This window comes from Zonotrichia leucophrys, chromosome 1, assembly GCF_028769735.1.
Source record: "Zonotrichia leucophrys gambelii isolate GWCS_2022_RI chromosome 1, RI_Zleu_2.0, whole genome shotgun sequence".
NCBI lineage: Eukaryota > Metazoa > Chordata > Aves > Passeriformes > Passerellidae > Zonotrichia > Zonotrichia leucophrys.
The window spans coordinates 62,394,997-62,415,066 of record NC_088169.1 but is presented as its reverse complement, the minus strand read 5'-3'; the positions used below and the strand labels follow the sequence as shown (position 1 = coordinate 62,415,066).

The 20,070-nt window shown below is 42.1% G+C and overlaps 1 protein-coding gene across 6 annotated transcripts in view; it reads right to left on the bottom strand.

The window, feature by feature from the left end:
- The window catches only part of LRCH1 (leucine rich repeats and calponin homology domain containing 1), a 116,492-nt gene extending 106,464 nt beyond the window's left edge, over nt 1–10,028 (bottom strand). For 4 of the 6 annotated variants that reach the window (XR_010440494.1, XR_010440497.1, XR_010440496.1 and 1 more), the window contains exon 1: nt 9,628–10,028. Coding sequence is in view for 2 of the 6 variants with exons in the window: in XM_064714707.1 (XP_064570777.1) it covers nt 9,628–9,877 (250 nt within the window). In the remaining 4 variants the exon portion in view is untranslated. The remainder of the gene's footprint in view (nt 1–9,627) is intronic. The other 2 variants (XR_010440505.1, XM_064714722.1) reach the window with 1 other exon arrangement.
- Between the last annotated feature and the right edge of the window lie 10,042 nt (nt 10,029–20,070).

Sequence of the window (20,070 nt, the reverse complement as noted above, 5' to 3'; positions counted from 1 at the left end):
AAAGTTCTGAAGATGAGGGAGAAATTTGACAATTTTATAAATGGAAAACAATTTTAGGCTCTGCAGTCTTTTTTGTCATCCCCCCCCCCAATAAAACCTCAGAAAAACAACATATAAAACTACACACTGTCAAATTACCATAATAGTTTTCCATCATAACTGAAAGTTCGGACAGTGAATAGAAACATCCATTATAACATGGCTACAATTCAGTAAATCAGTCTTAATTTCTGCACATTATGACTAAGAAGCTATATCATCATATTGATGCTGTATAGAAACTAGAAGGAAATGGTACTGATGGGTCTCAAAAGAAGTCAAAACATTTCAGATGGATGGCACAAGGATGTTCTTGTTCATACATCTCCCTTCAAACACACTAGTAAGCAGGGGGAAATAAAATACCACGTCTAGCAAACCTTGCAAGTGACAGGACATGTGTGAGTGAGGAAAAAATCAAGTCAGTAACACAAGGCAATCTGAAGGGCTGCTAAGTGGAACACAGGCAAGGAGTAGGCATTCAGCCAGACTGGAATTCCAACCTTGGAAAGGGGATCAGAGACAAAAGTTACTGAGCAGGGAAACTACACTGCACAAAGTGGAAGGCAAAAGGACAGTCTTCTTGAACTGGGATGAACTCAAAAAACCCCAACAAAACAAGCAAACAAGAAGCCCTAGCAACACAACATAAAATGAGCATGGGAAACCCTGGGTTAAGTTGTTCCCCTTGATCAATCACAGCTGTATTTAGAAACCAGAGCATCCTTGTCCTGCTCCAACTGCTGAGAAAGCTCCTTTCAGCTTTGACCAGACACTCATTCCAGAAATCTTCCTAACAGTCTGCATTTTTAAATTATATAACATATGAATTACATTATGTTCTTCCTCCTTCCCTGCTGAATAGACACACAGCCTTGTTGTTAATTCATTTGCCCTGCCTTAAAAAGACTGAATCAAATGAATTCAACTAAGCTTCACTATTCTCAAAATACAGTAATATAACAGCAGCAATAGACAGGTACTACCTGTCTATAGCTCAATAATCCCTATTTCTCTTGTCATTAAGTTTTTAAATAGCTAAAAGTTCAAATAGTACAAAAAGTTACTTGAATAATAAAAGCTTTGCTGACCACAATAACAATTTCACTGTCTTTAAAATCGGACATAATGTTCTTACTATACATAAACTATTACATTTGCATTTTTGGTATTTTGCCTTACCCTGTAAGGGTTACCCAAGTATGTATTCTGCTCTATGTCTTTCCTTGGCTTACCCTCTGATTCAATTTTCTTTTCTTCCCCAATTCTTGCCCATTTCACAAAACTTATCCATCAGTTTCAGTGATTTATTTGCATACACATTTTATGAACCTGTTTCTTTCTGTTCACCAAACAACAGATCCAGCTTCTTACTCATGCTTTTCTCTTCACATTTAAATGTGGTGGGGTTTTTCCCCTCATCTTATTTATTTTTCATTTTTCCTTTTTGGCTGTTTAATGTAATGCTAAAAAGGAGAGGTGTCACTGCCAATAGCACAACCAAACATGCAGACTTTAGATGCTAAAAAACCTCATGTCTGATCACATAAGATAAATTGAAGTGAAAGTGCCATTTGCAGTCACTTGGCTACTTTTGCAATATATTACTTCCGAATATAAACTAGTATTATAATAGTATTTTAGTATTCTTTACAGTATAAAGAAATCAAGTCACATGCTGTGTTTAAATATATTTTAAATATATTTAAAAGATACACTTTGCTGAATTTTATTTAATTCAAAAAACTATTTGCCTTAAATCCTTCACACACATATGAATGCCAGCTGCTCCAGCAATGTCACTTCCTACCAGAAAAAAGTATTTACCGGACGACAATAGTAGTAGAAAATACCTAGTTTATATGGTTAAATCCAAAACCTAGAAATTAAAGCAGTAATTAATCTGGTATTTTAAAGCACCATGGTTCTGAAAGGAAATAAAAATATTACAACTACTGCACTTGACACCAAGGAATAAAATCACCCATCTACAGAAAATTGACATTAAAACCTCCATCCAGCAGCACAGGTCACTGCTAACATTGGTGCTCAGCTATTTTGCCCTTGTTCTGCTTCTCATAAAGACCAAGAACTCTATTCTGATATTTAAAACTTCCAGCTACTTCCAGTAATTTCTCTAACCATTCCTAGAAGAACTACCTCACATAATCACCATGAACTTAGCAGTTAGCTTTTAAAAGTTTTAAATCCACATAAGCTCAGCTGAACATGAAACACTTCCATGCAGCTTCAAAAGCAAGTGCAAACCTCCTCAGGCTCCAAATTAAGCGCAAAACTAATCCCCACTTGGCTCTGCCACGATCATCATCTCACAACTTTTGACTTTTTGTTTTTTCCTTTAAGAATATTTCTCCTACAGCCTGGGATAGGAGGACAAAAGACTGTTATTGTTATTTCTATTTTTAAATAGTTAGGAGGTTTACAGGCATTAGGGTGTTCTGCACCATACAAGGAAAAAAAGAATAAAAAGCTGGCCAGCAAGACACCCTTAGAGAAAGATGCTGGGGAGAAAGCGTCAGAATTTCATAAATGAACTCCTCCCACAAAGAAATATCTACGCACGAGTTTAGCAGAAAGGAATTATTCCTCCACAAGCTTAACCCCTCAGTTGCATTCCAAAGAACTGCTCTGATGGGTGTATAACACCTTGCACAACATGGTCAGAGAACAGCAGAGAACAGTCAGAAGTCAGATGCACCACTATTCCCAGTTTTGACAGCAATCTGCTCACTGAATGCAGGGATAACATTTCTGGCTCTTTCACTTTTACACATCGGAGGACAATAAATGGGTGCACTTCCCATAATTCTGGTCTCAGCAGAACAAATTTAAGATATCTCTGGTTTGGGAAGCGCCATTTCAATTATTTAAATCATATTGATTTTAACCGCGAATTAGCAACCTAAGCAGCTTGGGAATGTTCACAAGCCTAATAAATGCTTACTAACAGTCAGCAAGAACACAGCAGGCAGAATGATGAGCAGGCAGCCTGTGGCCCAGAGAAGTTACTCATCCTTCCTAGAATGGTCATTCTGATACACAAAACACAGTCTCTCCATCTTGCTTGATCTTGTAACTCTGCAAGCAGCAAAATCACTGGGTTTTCCTAATGCAGACAAATAGATGCTAAGCTTTCCAAACTTAAATTCAACAATTAATATTTTAAAGTATGAATTTTAATCTATTATTTGTAGCATACAGTCTGTAAATGTCATGTATCTTGGAGCCAAACAATTTTCTCCATGTTTATCTGATTCTCTATGCACACAATTCTAATCATTATGAACATAACTGGCATTTTTCCTCAGTTTGGCAGATTTCAGAGAATTACCCCAAGCCATTACACACATCTCCCTTCTTTGACTTCATATATTTTCTTCAACAGTTCTTAAGTTTTCACTCTCTATGACACCTCTACCTTTAACAGTAACATCTTTTTACCTATTTCCTTGTTCAAATCTGTATTGCATTGGCATTTGCCCCTTTCCTCTTACAAGCTTATTGTGCAAATATTCATTCCACTTTGTCATAGCTGATTCTGCCCCAGCCTCTTCCCCTCACAGAAATATTCAGTGTTTTCAAAACTCTCTGTACAGTAACCGTGTTAAGATTCCTACAATCTCTCCTGTTTAAGAGATGTCTAAACCAAGACGCCTTTATTGCTTAAGACACAATAGAAACAGACCAGGGAAAGACTAAAAGAAGGCCCACAAACAATGCAGGGATATTTGGCTTCTACCTCCCACCAGTGATCACAGGTGAATGGATCTGCAGAACTTCTTGTCTAAAAGCATTTGAAAGGGAACCTGTAGCACCATAACAGCTCTTCTGGAGCTGAGTCAGTCTTTTCCAAGCAGATTGGCCAAGGATGCACAAAGCAACAATATTTCTACAAAAGCCTTCAGCTTTTATCTATTTACATGCACAGCACGTCCAAACATAGCAATTCCAGGCAGAGCTGTTTAAATAACTGCCACCCTAAAGGGGAAGTTCTCTTTGGGGGTAAAGGTTCAATTCACAGCAGAGCCTAATCCTGCTGAAAGTGAGGGGTTTCACCCTTTCTCCTATCCCTTCCCATGGTTTTTAGGCTGGCATCTCTCCTACCTCTCAGCCTGGGCACTAGTTTTGACCAGCAAGCAAGTCAAAAAGAAAAAACAAACAAACAAACAAATACAAGGGAAACACACACACACACAGTCAGTGGTAGAAAGCCATTAATCTATTCAAGCCACAGTCTGAGACAGTAACCAGACAATTGTGTACTCACAATTTGTTCCATGCAACAAACAGTCTGAGCCAATTCACTTTATTTTGTGCTGAGGAGTGTGTAACAGCACCTGCAAAGTCACTGGCTACATTTCAACTAAGGGAGCATAAATCTCCAGACAAAAGAGGTAACTTCCAAAAGCACCACTGACTAGAATCCACAGCAAGAGAACTAACAGACGGTTTTCAATAGAACTCAATAGCCTTGATGTTTATAAGATCCACAAGCAAGTATACATTTAGGCTTCAGGAGGAACAAAAGGACCAAGAGGGTTTAAATGGTATTCTGCAGTTAGAAGTTGCTATGCACATCCATGTTTCTAAAAGAACTCTCTTAGTTTGATAAAGTTCTTTCCCAAAGTATTGCTTATTAGTAAAAAAACAGAAATTAGAATATGTTGGCACAGAGATGCCCAGACAGACCACACGATTAGGTGGTGTCAGAAACTGTTAAATACATAATAATGAATACAAAATTGATTTATCTTCATGTTTTAGCCATACGAATTACATCTCCTAAGTTTTGGCTGCAGGGTAGTACTCAATTCATTGGTGATAATAAGCAAACATACTTACTCTCTCTCCCTGTCCTAATATACTTAAGATACTCTTGTGTAAAAAAACAGTAAGGTTAGAAATCTTCAAATAAACACAGAAAGGCTGTAGGAAGAGACTGACTTTTGAAATTAAAAAGAAACTGAGTTCTATCATTTTTTAGCCTTATAAAGACATTATTTATTGATATGAGTTTTTGTTAAATGGCCATAATGAGAGGCTCTCAGCCTTATCCAAAAAATCCAAATTTAATCAAAGTATTAATTCAAAATTATGAATTATTTAAAGTAATTATCAGAGAGAATTCTTAAAAGGAGCAGGGCATATCAAATATATTTTCCTCTAGTGGCCAAATAACAATCAAATTCTAAAGAGTCCATATAGTGGTCATATTTGATATTTGGAAGTGTGCAGCAGCACAAACAAGCCATGACATCCTGCCCAGTACAACCAGCACTTAGAAAGGGAGCAATCAACTGCACATCTACTACTGAAATTAGGAGAATTCTCACATGTGAAAGAAGAATTACATTAATAAAGTAGGTGGAGAAAATAAGTAAGAATAAATTATGGCAATCTAATGTACATAGAATCATAGAATGGTCTAGGTTGGATTGAACCTTTAAATGTCATCTAGTTCAACTCCCCTGCATGAAGCAGCAACATCTTTGACTAGATAAGGTTGCTCTGAGCAATCCATGCACATCATATTTAATGTTTAAAAAAGAGGGGGAAACAAGAAATACTACTGTTGATGTTATCAGCAAAGAGGAATGAAAGGAACATTTTTCACCCAAACCAGCATCAAGGTTCACAGCAATACTATGATTTTTCAACCTTGAAAGCAAGTCCATCATTACAGCTGAAAAAACTATTTCAAAGATGCTGCCAGGCAAAGGTGTCTTCAACACAGCATTGTCTGACAAGTACAGTCCTCTAAGAAGCACTTTAAAAAACAGCAGGCAGGAGCTCTTATCAAGAGAGCATTTTATTGCACAAAAAAAATACACATTCCTTCCAAAATTTCATACTGCCCAATGTAGCAATAAAATACTTCAGTAACTAATTATTTTCTAATAATCTAGCATGCAATTTAAAGAATTGATTTTCTTCTCTGCCAGGTCCCTACCAGCGGCAGCAAATAATCCCTCCCCATGTGCCTAATTCATCCAATAGAAATGGATGAAGCAGTTATTCACCAGAACAGGTTCAGAGGGTCTGTCTTCAGATACACAATCAAAGCCCACAGAAAGAGGCTGAGCTAATACAGCAGGCAGCCATGGTTACATCTTTGGGCCTTTGCTTGCTCTTTTATAAAGTAACATGCTTCCAGCATTCCCAGTGGTTTGGAGGAATATAATTGCACGCTATTACTTAAGAACTATGTGATTACTGTGCCACTGCCTTCCGCATAACCCAGCCTGTAATAAAAGTGATAAGAATAGCATTTATTATTTCTGAAATGGTTTCTGCATTGCATTCACACTGATGTGGTTTAAAATGCCTGACTAAACTCAAGACACTTTGCATAGAGGTTTTATTTTCTTCTAACAGTACTGAACACCATGAAAACTCCATTCTGTGTGCAGAGACCTGACCAGGTCACTCAGCACTTGAGCAAAACTCTCAAAGACTGAGGAAGAAATGCTCTATCACATTCCTATAACCAAGATGGATTTAATGCAAAGAAAAGTCACAGAAGAAAAAGCATAACCAGAAGCTGCAGGAATAGAAAGTGACAAGTACAGTTCAGCCTCTGTAGTTATTACAGAATGTAACTGCAGTGAGAACTAGAAAAATCAAACTATCCCATCCCAGCTGCTAAAGGCAAACAAGCCACGTCCCTTTTGTAAGTGCAGCAATTGCTATAGAAAATCTGACTTCTAACTTCAGGAACAAAATAGATGCATGAACAGAGAACTTGAAGTTGATCACTCTTTTCTTCCTCAGACCTACAAAAAGCACTCAGAACCTTTCTAGAAAACAAGTTTGACAATATTTTATTTGAGAGAAGCTGTAGATGATCACTTCCTGAATCAAAAAGTATTTTCAGTGTGCAGTACTAAAACACTGTGAAGTGCAGAATGGTTTCAGTTTTCTGGAAATTCCCTCCTCCTCAGAGCCCTAGACTTAACCCCCCTCAATCATCTCCTCTACATCAAGAAGTAACTTCATTTTTCAGCAAGCCTGGCAATCCTCTCCTCCCCTCAAAAAAACAGTGAAAGGCTACCCCTACCCCAAAAACCAATGCTTCTGGACTTCAGAGACGTGTCAGCACATCAAATCCAAAACTACAAATCACTCATTTCAAGGATCCATTCCAAGTAGTACAAGAAAGTTTTATACTATGCACATTTATGGAGAGGAAGCAGAAGAGAAAATTCCCATCAAGAGTTTGCCCCAAGAGTTTCAGAAACTTGGCCTTAAGCCAAGCATCTCTTCTGTTTATATATTTGTTATGTAATGTAACAAATGGAAAAAAACATGGATATTTTGGAAATATATCAACACACAACTTTCAAGGCAGTTCCCATTAAACAGTTACAACAAGCTGTTACAAACAAAACCTTAAAGCAACTATAGATTAACAGAGTGTTCTTCTAAAAAGGGACAATGATAAAAGGGCTGCTGTTGTCACAAGATTAAGACAAGGGTTGATCTACACTGCTGTTTATATCAAACAAAAAGACAATGAAAACACAATTCTACATTCAATTTCATATTGAATTCATATTGTTTACATGTGTTCCATGCAAACTCTGGCAAAAGCACAGTAATGCTCAGAGACTATTTTTTCCCTAGAAAAACCAGTACAACAAGCAAGCATGTAAGAAGCAGGTGCTACCTCTACACACAGCTCAGGCCTGTACAGCACATACTTACACAATACACAAATACTAACATGCAATCACTACCAATCAAACTATTTTCTTTCCAGTATACAACCCTCTCAGCATACAATTTGGTTTTCCAACAATTTGGTTCAATATTAAACAAGCTCAACTTCTGGATTTCCAAACTATTTATCTCGTATTGCAGCATGTCTGCTGAAATTCAACTTTGAAAAAGAAATGAGATAAAAAATGCCTTGCTTGGGATGACAAGCTGAAAGTCATTCTTCTAATCACATAGAGCTCCCCTACCAGGCCTATCCCTTTCACATCTGCTACTGAGTCAGCTGATGGTTAGAACGGTAATTCATGCTATCAGTTCATGGTAGTTTCATTCATCAAGTTTCCTTCACTTCTTTAACTGATATCAGGATATAGGTGCTCACACAGACCAATGTGAAATCCACTCAGCAACAGCCATCAAGTAACAAAGCTGAACAGCAACAACACATGACACCTACCATACATCTGAGGCACTAACTCTGGGACAGACACAACAACCACGTGTTGTCTCCATATACAGGAAGGCATAAATGCCCTCATGTGCAGCAGTAGCTGAGGATTTAGATTCATGTTATCACACGTCTGCATGCAGGTATAGCACCTGCTGTTTTATGGGACAAGAACAAGTGACTACACGTCTCCTGCTCTGCTGCACAACACAACTGTCTCCAGCAGGCAAATGGGGACACAAGGGCATGTGGAGGCTGTATGCTGAAGACCTTAGCAATACACTAATGTTCCTCTAATGCGGGTTTACACCCTTCTACCCAGTGACACCATGTAAAGAAGGGATTAGGTTCCATCGCCTGGGATAAACAGGAGCAGGAAAACTCACGTGACCCTTTGAGGTGGGTCTGCCTCCCTAGGTGAGAAATAAGTGTGCCCTTTTTCATGTTGGAAAAAAGGTGTGAGAGCAAGTTAACACAGACTGAATACATGTCCCCTCACCACTCCTGCCTGCAGGGTTGTCAGGCCTGTCCCCTCTGCAGATTTATGTAATGATGGTGTCCCCCAGTGTAGAGTTCATACAGTGCCTGTGAAGACAAGGATTTCTCTCTACGTTTGTCCTGGAAGACAGCATTGCACAGAGCTGGCACTTGTGGCTACATGACTGTGATGACACTAAGGGGCACGTCAACCCCAGTGCTGAACAAGTGGCATTTGTGAGAGGTACCATGCTCCCTGGGGCATCTGCACAGCAAACAGTCTTCCTATGGACATGCCTCCCCTGTGGCATGCAAATAGGCGACACGTTGAGAGGCACACGAGTATCCCAATGTGGTTACATACGGACTTGCATCCCCTCCGTGCCAGGTGGGTTCACCCGCAAGCAGCAGGACACAAGCAGCAGGTATCCACCCTGGCACCGTGTGTGCATTCCTGCCGCGGCTGAATCAAAGGTGGGCTGGCTGCCACCGCAAACCTCAGCAGTCAGGGAAGGGTGGCACAGACACGCACATCCCCCAGAGAGAGGACAGGTGCGAGCAAGAATTCCCCACACATTCCCCCAGTGTGCCAGGGCAGAGGCAGCTCTGCCTCACCAAGCGCCGAGCGGGGGGATGGAGGGGAGCGTGCACAGATCCAGCCATATGGAAGCAAACACCTACCTCATACACCAAGGCGGGGGAATAAAGAAAGCACAGGGTCCACGGAGAGATGGGGGTGGCCTCGGCTTCCGTGCGGGGACGGGCCCCGAGGAAGGCGAACCAAAGGGTGGGGAGTGGGTGCTCGCCCACTCGCGGGAGGTCGGGGGGCACCGAGGGGGCGGGGAGGGGATCCCGGGCCATTCAACAAACCCGCCTTCCCCGCTCCCCGGCCGCCCCCGCCCTGCGCGCCGCTCGCCCGGGCTCACCTGCCCGCACCGTGTCGGAGAGGTCGTGGCTGAGGGCGGCGGCGCTGCGCGGGAACTCCTTCAGCTTCCTGCCGCTCAGGTTGAGCCCCCCGGAGTGCGCCGCCTCCTCCAGCGCCCGCTCCAGACCGCGGGTCAGCGGCGCCTGCAGACCCAGCGCTCCGCTGCCGCTGCCGCCGCCGCCGCCCACTCCGGCTGCCGCCGCCAGAGCAGCAGAGGGGAAGGGCTGCGACTCGCCTCCCAGCGTCGCCATCTTTCCCTCGCCGCTGGGGCTACCAGAGAGGGCCACCGGACCTGCCTCCCTCCTTCCCTTCTTCTCTCCCTCCTTCCTCCTCCTCCTCCTCCTCCCGCTCGCGGCGGCGGCGGCGGCGCGAGCAGGGGGCGGAGGCGCGCGGCCCGGGCGAGGCGCGCCCACTGCGCATGCTCCGCCCCTCCCGGCAGCGCTCCCCGCCACGGCGCCACCTAGCGGCGGCGCGCTGCTGCCGGCGCTGGAAGTGCCCGTGGGGAGGTGGAGAGGGGGCGGCTCTCCATTGTTTCCTTGCCACAGCATTCCTTGGAAAGCCAGCCCGAGAGGCCTGCCCGCCGCCGACTTGGGCCCCTTCTGCGGGCAGCCGGCGGAGCTGTCTCCCGGCAGGGCCCGGGGGCTGGATGGGAGGCGGTGGGCGGTGTGAGCCTGCAGGTGTGCCGGCAGCAGCGTGTGCGGGCTCGGCTCTCCGCAGTGGGAAGTTAAAGGCTGCAGCGGCTGCTGCCACCGAGCGAGACCTCGGGAGCATCTGCCCTGCAGAAGGGCTTTCTGTGCCGTGCTTCTCCCGCAGCGGCCGGGGCACACCTGCTGTGGCTCCTGCCCCAGAGGGACCCTCGGAGGATTTCTGGTGACAAACCAAGCGTAGGAGCCACCATCCGTTCAGTTTCCGCTGGGATGACCTGGGTGAGGGTGATGGGTTTGGTTTATTTCCCCTTCCTCTCTGCAGCTTGGCCAAGTTGAGCCCAGGAGATGCAGAGGATCAAGGCCAGGTGTTCCCACAGGGCTTACAGAGTTTAAAGTTAACACAGGACTTGTACAACGTCACCCCTGACCTGTGTTTTACAGACCATTACATTTCACTCACCCTGAGCCGTGATCAATGGTTAAACCAAAGCCTTCCCAGCTCCAGGAAGTGAAACGCTGAGTGCTACAGGGACAAGGAAGACCTAACTGGCACAAGGAAATAACCCCAAGTTCCCCAAGAACAGGAGACATCATAGTGAATTCAGCAGTCACAACCAGAAACAGCACTGGGGAACGAGAATGGGAGAAAGGGTGTTAGAGGTGGACCTCTTCACATAAAAATATCATAGCATCCATTAAAAACTTGTTCTTTAAAATTAAGAAATTTTCTCAGTAACAGAATTTTTCATTTTTGTTTTATATGCATTGTGTCGCTGCAGAAGTGTCAGCAAGCAGCAGTGTTTTTAAAGAGATGCCTTACATTGAGGAAAGAGCTGTAGGGTAGATGGGTAAAGGATGTTATTTTACTGTAATTACATTTATAATGCACCTAAAATACAACCCCTGAACTTAATTTCCAGTGCAAATTCCCCTCATAACTACTACTGCTACCCGAGCACCTACTACTGCCAGTTCTCTATTTTGATGCAGAGATCTTAGTTTTTGGCATGACTAAATCAATGTACTACCAGTTCAAGAAAATTTTGGATGCATCAGAGAGTAAGCCTTGACAGCATTCCTTGGAACAGTCCCTAGCCAAAGTTAACCAACAGTTACCACAACATTTGTGTCCAGATATCACATTGCTTTTGACAAAGCTTGTTGGTGGGTTATGAAGATCATATTACCCACAAATTTCCACTAGTCACAGCATGTTTTGGTTTTGTTAAAATGTTTAATTCCAGTTTGCGTGCAATCTTTGCATTGCTGCTGGAAAGCATAAAGAAATAGATAAATAGCTACATCTTCTCAGCAATTTAAAGAAAAGTGTTAATAAACAGTAAGTAATAAAAGCATTATTCAATTCCAGTTGAATAAACTGTGAATAAGAACAAACTGCTAGGCTCTCCCTATATTTTTAAATGGAATTTCTTAAATGCAAGTTTAATGAACTAAGTACTGCATTCTTATACACTTAAATAAATCTGAAATACTGTAGGTTTTATAACTCAGTAAATGACTTTGCATGGGAGATTTCCTGTGTATTAAATTACCCAGCATCGTGGAATTTTATTTGGAAATTTTAAATATAGGATGAAACGTTCAGATGAAATGTGATGAAATAGATGAAAAATTCCTCTTCCAGCATCAGGTCTTTACAGTCAGGAATCATGCCTGTCTTCTGGTGAGGTTTGTGAAGTTTTCTCACCAGTGGAACACCATGTCCCTTCCTTCCCCAATTCTGGTAAGACATTATTTCTAAAAATGATTTTTATTAAAAAAAAAAAAAGATGGTTTCCAAAGGCCAGAGGAGCTACCAGGTTACCTGCTTGCAGGCAGACATCATGTGCCCACCTTGCCTGCCCTGCTGGGCTCACATGAGGGGCTGTGGCTGGCAAAGGCAGACAAGTCAGCACAGCCTTCCCTTTGAAGACATGCAGCATGAGGACAGCTAGGATTACAGAAAGGCTGAGGCAACACGGGCACTTGGCCTAGCAGGGGTTAAAGATGTAGGTTTGACTTTATAGGAGTGCAAGGGCACACAGCAATAATCAGGGATCAAGACTGATTTAAACTGCTTTTTGATCTGAGCAGCTGAGCTGCAATGCAGGCATGACCTGTGCTTATCACACACTAAGTTCAAACTCCTAGAAGTAATATGATGAAAACAGTCCATGTTACTAAGATTGTAGAAAGAAAAAAAAACAAAAAAAAAAAAAACCGAAAAAAAAAACCAAACAGCAACAACCTGCAAAACCTGCAGAGAGCTGAGGCTGTACATTGCCTTCACTTTCTCTCCTCTCTGCCTGAGCACTGTGCCAGATCTAACTCTGTTCCTATAGATACAAAGGATTAGAAACTGGAAGCACTACAGAAAACAAAAAGACCAATCACACCAGCACTAGTTTCCTATCTGTGCAGGTGCATTTGGAAAGTCACACTCCATATTTTGGCTTTAGTCAGATCACTAAGTGGGCACATCCTGGCACAGCAGCTAAACTAAGCTAGTGGCAAGGTGTCACTGCAAGCAGGCCTCCTTCCATTCCTTGCCCCCACTAGTTCCTATGTGACAGTATTTGCATTTGTTTGTCTCTTCAGTAAGACCTAGAACAGCTTAAAAGGAGCAGCTCTAGGAGGAAAACAGTGGATACTCTTCAGCAAGCTGATACGAGTGTAGCAGAGGAGAGAAGAATACAGAAGAAAGTATTATGGACAGTATCAGAAAGCAGGTGACTGTTCTACCAGTCACACATAATGGTTGTGAGAAGAAAACTCATACCAGAAATGCACAGAAAGTACCACAGCTAAGGAAGACATGCGCCTTAGAGTTTCAGAGTGAATTTCTATGACTCTAAATTGGCAAAAAAAGAAAAAGAAAAAAGAAAAAAGGCAAATGGCAAGGCCTATATGCCTTATGAAGATCAGAGTTGGGTGGGGATTTATGTCTAGGGAGTTGGTCCCTCACAAGATAGCATGGGACCTCAGTGTGGGTACCTGTCCTGTGCTAGACATGGCACTTTCACAGCATGCAGCAGGAGAGCCTTACTTTACCTCAGCATGAAGACATTCACCTCATGCTCCATGTGCTCCAAGATAATGCTGAAGAAGGAATTGTGTGAAGTAGTTCAGACACAGTCAGGGTACACCAGTGCTTTCTTCACATGAGTATCGCAGGTGGACAAGGCTGTCTGGTCTGGAGACAGAAACAACACATGCATTAAGTAAGACATCAAACAGAAAGTGTGTGGCACTCAGCCTGCAAGGCTGCCTCTGCTCGGTGCCACACAAAACAGCAGCTACAACTCAGGACACATTATACATCCTTGGTAGCTTGGCAAACAGCACTAGGACAAAGAAAATTACTAGATGAATCTCAAGAGAAAAAGTATGCAGACTGAAGCATCAGGTGGCACAGAGTGAAAAATGTTCCTTTCAGTTAGAGCACAGACTCCCTACACTGCTGACAGCATTCTGGGACGAGCAGTTCATAGCAGACACACCAGAAGGATTAGTAGCCTACACAGAGCAGAGCCACCAGGAGAATGAGTAGCCTACGCCGAGCAGACAGTGCACTGGAGCTTCCTTGCAGTGAAGCTGGGGAAGGGAGTTTGAAAGGCAAGGAAGCTATATCAGGAAATAGCTCAGAAAAATCTATCTACAGACCACCTACCTATCAGAATACTCAGAAAAAAAGAAAATAAAAAAGGGTGAGGGGAAGAAGAGAACAAATAATTGATAGGAGATAAGAGATCAGGGGGAAGCTTACATATAAAGCAGGAGCTCAGAAAGGAGAAAAGCAGGATAGTCGCTGCTCAAAAGACAAACAAGGTTCATCCTTACATAGACTCAAGCAAGCTCATTATATAAGGGAACAGAATTATTTAAATGCTACAGAAAAAGAAGCACTTCTTGGTGCCTGCCACTGATTGAGACAAGCATTGGGAGCTCAGGAAAGCATCTCCCTCACTGTGTCCTGAGACCTAGCACGTGGGCAGGCTCAAAACACACCCTGAATGGTGGTTGGTGGGACTAAATTGCCACAGGATGGATCTCAAACACCCCCACATACAATGGGCAAATTGGCAAGGTTCACTGCCGCTGTCATGGTAGTGATGCTCTGCACAGACACTGATGCAAGAGGAGAGAAGCTGCAGAAGATCATGACCACAAGCTCACTTCTCAGCTAACTGGTCATGAACACAGAACTAAATGCAAACTAGAACCAAAAAGAAACTTAATATCACTGAAATAGTGGAAATGACTAAGGAGTTAAAGGCAATGCACTTACATGGCCATGCTTGAAATACTAATTTAGCTCACATTATTAGTTGTTAACTGGCAGAGTTTTTTCAAGTTTTTCAGACAACCTTGAAATATGCAATGTGATAGTGATAACTATAGCCTTGTATCAACTTCAGCAGAGGTTCAGGGGATTGTAACTGTGATGGGAGGCTTGTTCTACAAACAGGAAGAGCTGATAGGTGTTTGAACTATGGAGACAAAAACAAAGACACACCTAAGCTGGGAAAGGATTGTCTTCCAGGAGTTTGCTTTATGAAAATTTGGAACAGCATCTGGTAAGGGAAGAAGCCATCAGGGTAAGATATAACCTGTCTTCTAACAAAAATAGAGAGAACAACTAGTTATTGTCAATAGCAATGAGACATCTATGGAGACACATTGCTGGCAGCCTCACAATACCTCCAGTGTATGCTGTTGAAATAAAGCAGTTTATCTGTCTGTTGCAAAAAAACTATGCAAACCTGATTTCCTACCCACATCAGACTATTAGCACAGACACATGAAACGAAAATTGAAATAGCGAGTCATCAGTCTATTGCAAAATTGAGAAAATGCAAGGAGATAGAAGACATCAGCCAGCCAGCTGAATTCGGGTTTCTAGGTGGAGCACACAAGGCAAAGACTTTGTAAAACCCATTCTAATGATTATGGGAAAGGCAGCAGGTAGAATGCTTCATATTCCTTTAAAGAAAAGCAAGAGCACTGGGACCAAAGAGAACTACTGCCTGGTAAACCATTGTGACATAGAAAGGGGAAAGTGAAGGCCTAAAGGCCAAAAGCAGCAGTGGAAATGAAATAAAAGCTCAACCCTACATGCAAATATATTCCTTGCAAACCACACAAACCATCTCTCTGGTATAAGCAAGAGACACCTGGGAACTCAGTAGAGCTGTGGACAAACACAAACCTGGTGGCTGCAAACCACTCAGCTGACAACTGATTTTAGTTGACCAGCACTGTGTTTAGGCCTTGTCCTCACTCATTCCAGCCATGTTGCTGATACCAGTCAACTGGCAGCAATAAATTCCAAGGTGAAATTGCAAAGAGGGTACCTGCCACTGGGAAAAAAATACACCATGCCTGCAGTTCTTGAATGAGGAATTGTATCCAAAAACATGTTAGCAGCCAGATATGCTCTGATAATGTGCAAAAATATGGATCCATTGCGACCAGCAGCACCTCTCTGTCCAGAAGGTTTTCCACCCCTAAGAGGTATCTTTGTTTTCCAAATATGTATCCAGGGCCCCTGAAACAAGAGTTACTTGCAATAACAGCACCATCAGAATAAGACTTTTACTAGCAAAGAGTAACCTTCTCCTTGGTTGTCCTAATAGCCCCCAGACATCAATAAGGATGGCAAGATACAATATTTTATGAAGAGTAAATTATGTGCTCTCAGGTTTAATCACTTGGTTTGAATCACTTTCCATGGAATGTGTTTTATAGAAAGATTTTGGCCCACATGGGGATGTTGCCTTGGTACATGGCCATGGGAAGTGCTGGCTAGGAGGGCATACTCGGTACACTTTGTATTTCAAGAACTGTGGCTGCATGGCTACAGAGAAAATTCATGTCTTAGAGCAACCTTGATTCTTTTATATTTCATATATGATGCCAGAGCAGCTGATAGTGTTTTACAGGTGATCAAAAATAACTTAAATCCACATTTGCTATGCTGCAAATACTGTGGTACAGGTCTTGAAAATCAGTGGCAAAGAATCAAGATCAAAGTTTACCATTTAATTGCAATTTATATCCTCATCCCTTACATAAAGATCAAGGCATTCAGCAATTCATATTAAACTTCCCAAAAACAATAATTTTGCATAACTAGCAAGAAATGTATAATTTACTGGGTTTATATAATTTACTGGGTTTTTGACAGAAAAACAGCAATTTATCCTGTTTCATCATAACTCTTTAACACATCTAAAATAACTATAATAACCCTATACCAGGTAAGTTTGTAAGCAATGTTTTTGAGGCATTCTATTCACAGTTAGATACAGAACACACCACTTAGTTTAGAGCAATCTTAGTTTCTTCCAGCACATAACAAAGCCTCCAACCTGTAATCACCTGACATTATTTCCCAGTTTGTGATCTGGATCACTGGAGCTCAGCGTGGGCTGAGGTGGGGTGCAGTGGAAACGTGGAGGGGGGGACATGAGGAGGTGAGATGGCTCTTCTAGGTGTGACTTTGCTGCTCCACCTGTAGCAGGGAGCACTTCCCAGCACTGCATCCCAAGCTTGCAGCATCACTCAAGTGAGCAGAATCCTCACACAGCAGACCCTTGGTGCCTTCCAGTGAAGTCTGGATCTTGCAATCGCAGTACAGGGATGTGAACCTTCCACCACTCCAAAATCTCATGTGCTAGGTACAAGAGAGTGACCAGACACTGTAGGAAATGGGTGGGAACCACAGGCAGAACTAGTGCTCAGATGAACTGTGCTAGAGAGGTAGCACTCTCCACTGCAGGCTCCCTCCAAATTCCATGCAACTTGTCCCTTGTCCCTGTCACCTTTCAAATCACACCACTGTATGAGAGCATCTCATGCCAAAGATGACAGTAAGTGCCAGATTGTTGTTTAGGGCAAGTTCCTCTTATTTTTATTTTAAAAGTGCAAGAAGACAATTAATGGCTAGAATCTCTTGCACTATAAGAATGAAATAATATTTCATATATAGAGGCCTGCATGTGTGGTGACTGAGTGCATACCATGAAGTAAGAGGCATAATACCAAGGATCTTGATGGAAACAATAGATTCCTCTTGGGAAGAAAAGGTATGCAATGTTTTTAGTAATACTGTCTGCAAAAGAGCTCAAAAATGGTTCACATGGGGTAAGTACAGGTTCTTGAAGTGCTGGGCAGACAGCACCCCTCCCTTTACCTCCTCCTCTTTCCAGATACACAGTGTCAGAATGGGAAATGCTCAGCCAGCAAAATAACTTTCCTTTTCACTGGCAAGTGGAGGTACAGCCTGCTCTTGGTCATGGAAAAATAAAGGCAACCCTGTTAGCTGCAGGCTTTCATGTCCTGCATGTTGTGAAGGCCAGGAAAGTGCCACAGTCTGGGTGGTGCTCTGGCCACTTTCTCCCAATGGTTTGGCTCCTGGGAGATGCCAGGTCCTCCCATGCTGCAGAAGCTCATGGGAGTGAAGGGTGCTCACCTTCCAGCAGAATCTGTCTGTAAGGGACAGCCTTACATTCTCAATGTGCACCCATTTAAGGACAACTACATCAATGTGCTTTTCTGTTCTCTCCCAGTTTTGTTTCAGCCATCTCCTTTACCTTCATGGGCCTTCAAGTGCTTTCTTAATGTCTCACACTCTGTTTTTAACAATAGGAGCTGAACATGAAACAGCAGAGCTAAGTGAAATGTATGCAGAGAGAAGGGGAAGGAAAAGCAATTCTTCACCCATCCCCCCATCTGTGATCAGTACATCTCTGCTAATGTGTAAAACACAGAGCAGCCTGTACAGCCTACGTTACATGTAGCAGTTCACGTACGGATGTTTTTTCCATGTGTTGCCTATGGCACTGAAAACACTGCTATTACTACAACACCCAAGTGGTAATGCAGATTATGGTCTTCAGCAATTCTAACAAATTAAAGAGAAATAGCAGAACTCCCTGGAAAAATACATTTCAGGACTCTTGCTGCCTTTCCCTGAACTCATTTGGGCATATATTTGGGCAAGGGTATATCCTTTATCTGATTCATGAGAGCCTAGACAGCTGTTTAGAAAGAATGAAAATAGCTAACAAAGTGAAACAAATGTTCTTAGTAGTCCAAAGAAAAATAAAAGAAGGAAAGTGCTAGTCAGGGAAAGCGTCCATTTAAAGCTTTCCATGATAGGTAGGGGATAGAGATTATTTTTACAGAAAAAGAATGGAAATAGGAACTAGATGTTGAGACCAGTGCTTTACTGGTTGGTTGGTTGTTATTTTGTTTGGTTATTCATCCACAAAAAAAAAATCTGAATTCTCCATCTTTGCAAAAAACCAATTGATTTTTCCCAAGATACTAACATGGGAAATTATTAGGATGGTTGCTACTATAATTCTTCTATATTATAGAAGCTTCTACAATGCTACTATAATATCTTGTGCTCTGATGAGATACCATTCTCTGTAATCACAGGCCACAAAAATGAGGTGTGTTTCATAAACAATTTCAGAAGTTTTATTCTGAACTTATAAATTGCCTTTCTTTTTGAACATAGAAAACAGCTCAAGTTCACACAAACCAGCAGCAATCTCCTCACATCTTTGATCTGTGGCCACTTCCTTGTTCTTCAGGCCAGCGAGTCCTTCTGCAGCAGCATCTCTTACAGGACAAGTCACAGGGCTCCACATCTCTCTCAGCAAGCACTGCCCACCAGCACTGGAGCGTGGGGAGCTTTTGGTCCAGTCCCTGAGTGAGTTTGTCTTCACAGCAAACTTCTAAATGCCTCTAGGACCTCTTCAAACTGCATTTGTGTGGATGGTTACGCCAAGTGTGCCTAATCTTGGACACGGCAGTTTGTTAAAACTAGGATTTGGGATATTCACATTCACATGAAACTCATAAAATGTCTTTCCTGAGCTGTTTTGGAGGTACATGTCCTAGGCACTTATTCATAGCAACACTGCACCTTTCATTCACAGATTTTGTCAGGTCATGGATGTTTAACCAGGGAAGTGAGGAAGACTGATTTAAAGACAAGCATATATTTAAAGCCTAATTACCAGGTGTGCCTCATATTTGCAACATATCTGCAATAAAACCTCTGAAAATTGGCCAGCACTCGTGTTTTTAACAGAACACCACCCAGTGTTAAGTCAAAAGCCTTAATAAATCTAAATATATTACAGTATTTTTATCAGCTAACGATATAAATTCCTCAAGCATTAAATCAGGCTTGCTTTACAATAACTCATTTTCACTAAACCATATTGATGGCAATAATTATATTTGTATATGTCAGTTCCTTTGAAGCCTCGTGTCATTTTTCTGTCATTTTGCCTACAACTGATGTAAGCTAACAAGCCTATAATTAGTGGCTTGTCACACCCTCTGAATTCTGGCACAGACTCCCAGTCTTCTGGAATTTTCTGATTGCAAGGTGTTTTCTGAACATCTTTAACTGCTGATATGTTGAAAGTCATGTATGATTCTGCCAGAATACAAGCACACCCTAGTATATTCTGAAGAATAATTTTCTGAAATATTTCTGCCTGTTCTGCATCACTGATTTTGATTTTTTTTTCTGCTTTTTCTAGTCATGGGCCTAAACCATTATCATTGTTCCTAGTAATTGAATGATTTCATATTATCCTTGGCTGTCATTTGAAGATTTTTATTTACTTATTTTCAGCACCTGATGGCTTCTTACTTTTATGGATTGTTCTTTATTTTCACCATAGTTTTATGGATTGTTCTTTATTTTCACCATAGATGTTGTCTTTTCAACAACCAATTTCCTTCTGCCACTGAATCATAACTGGTGT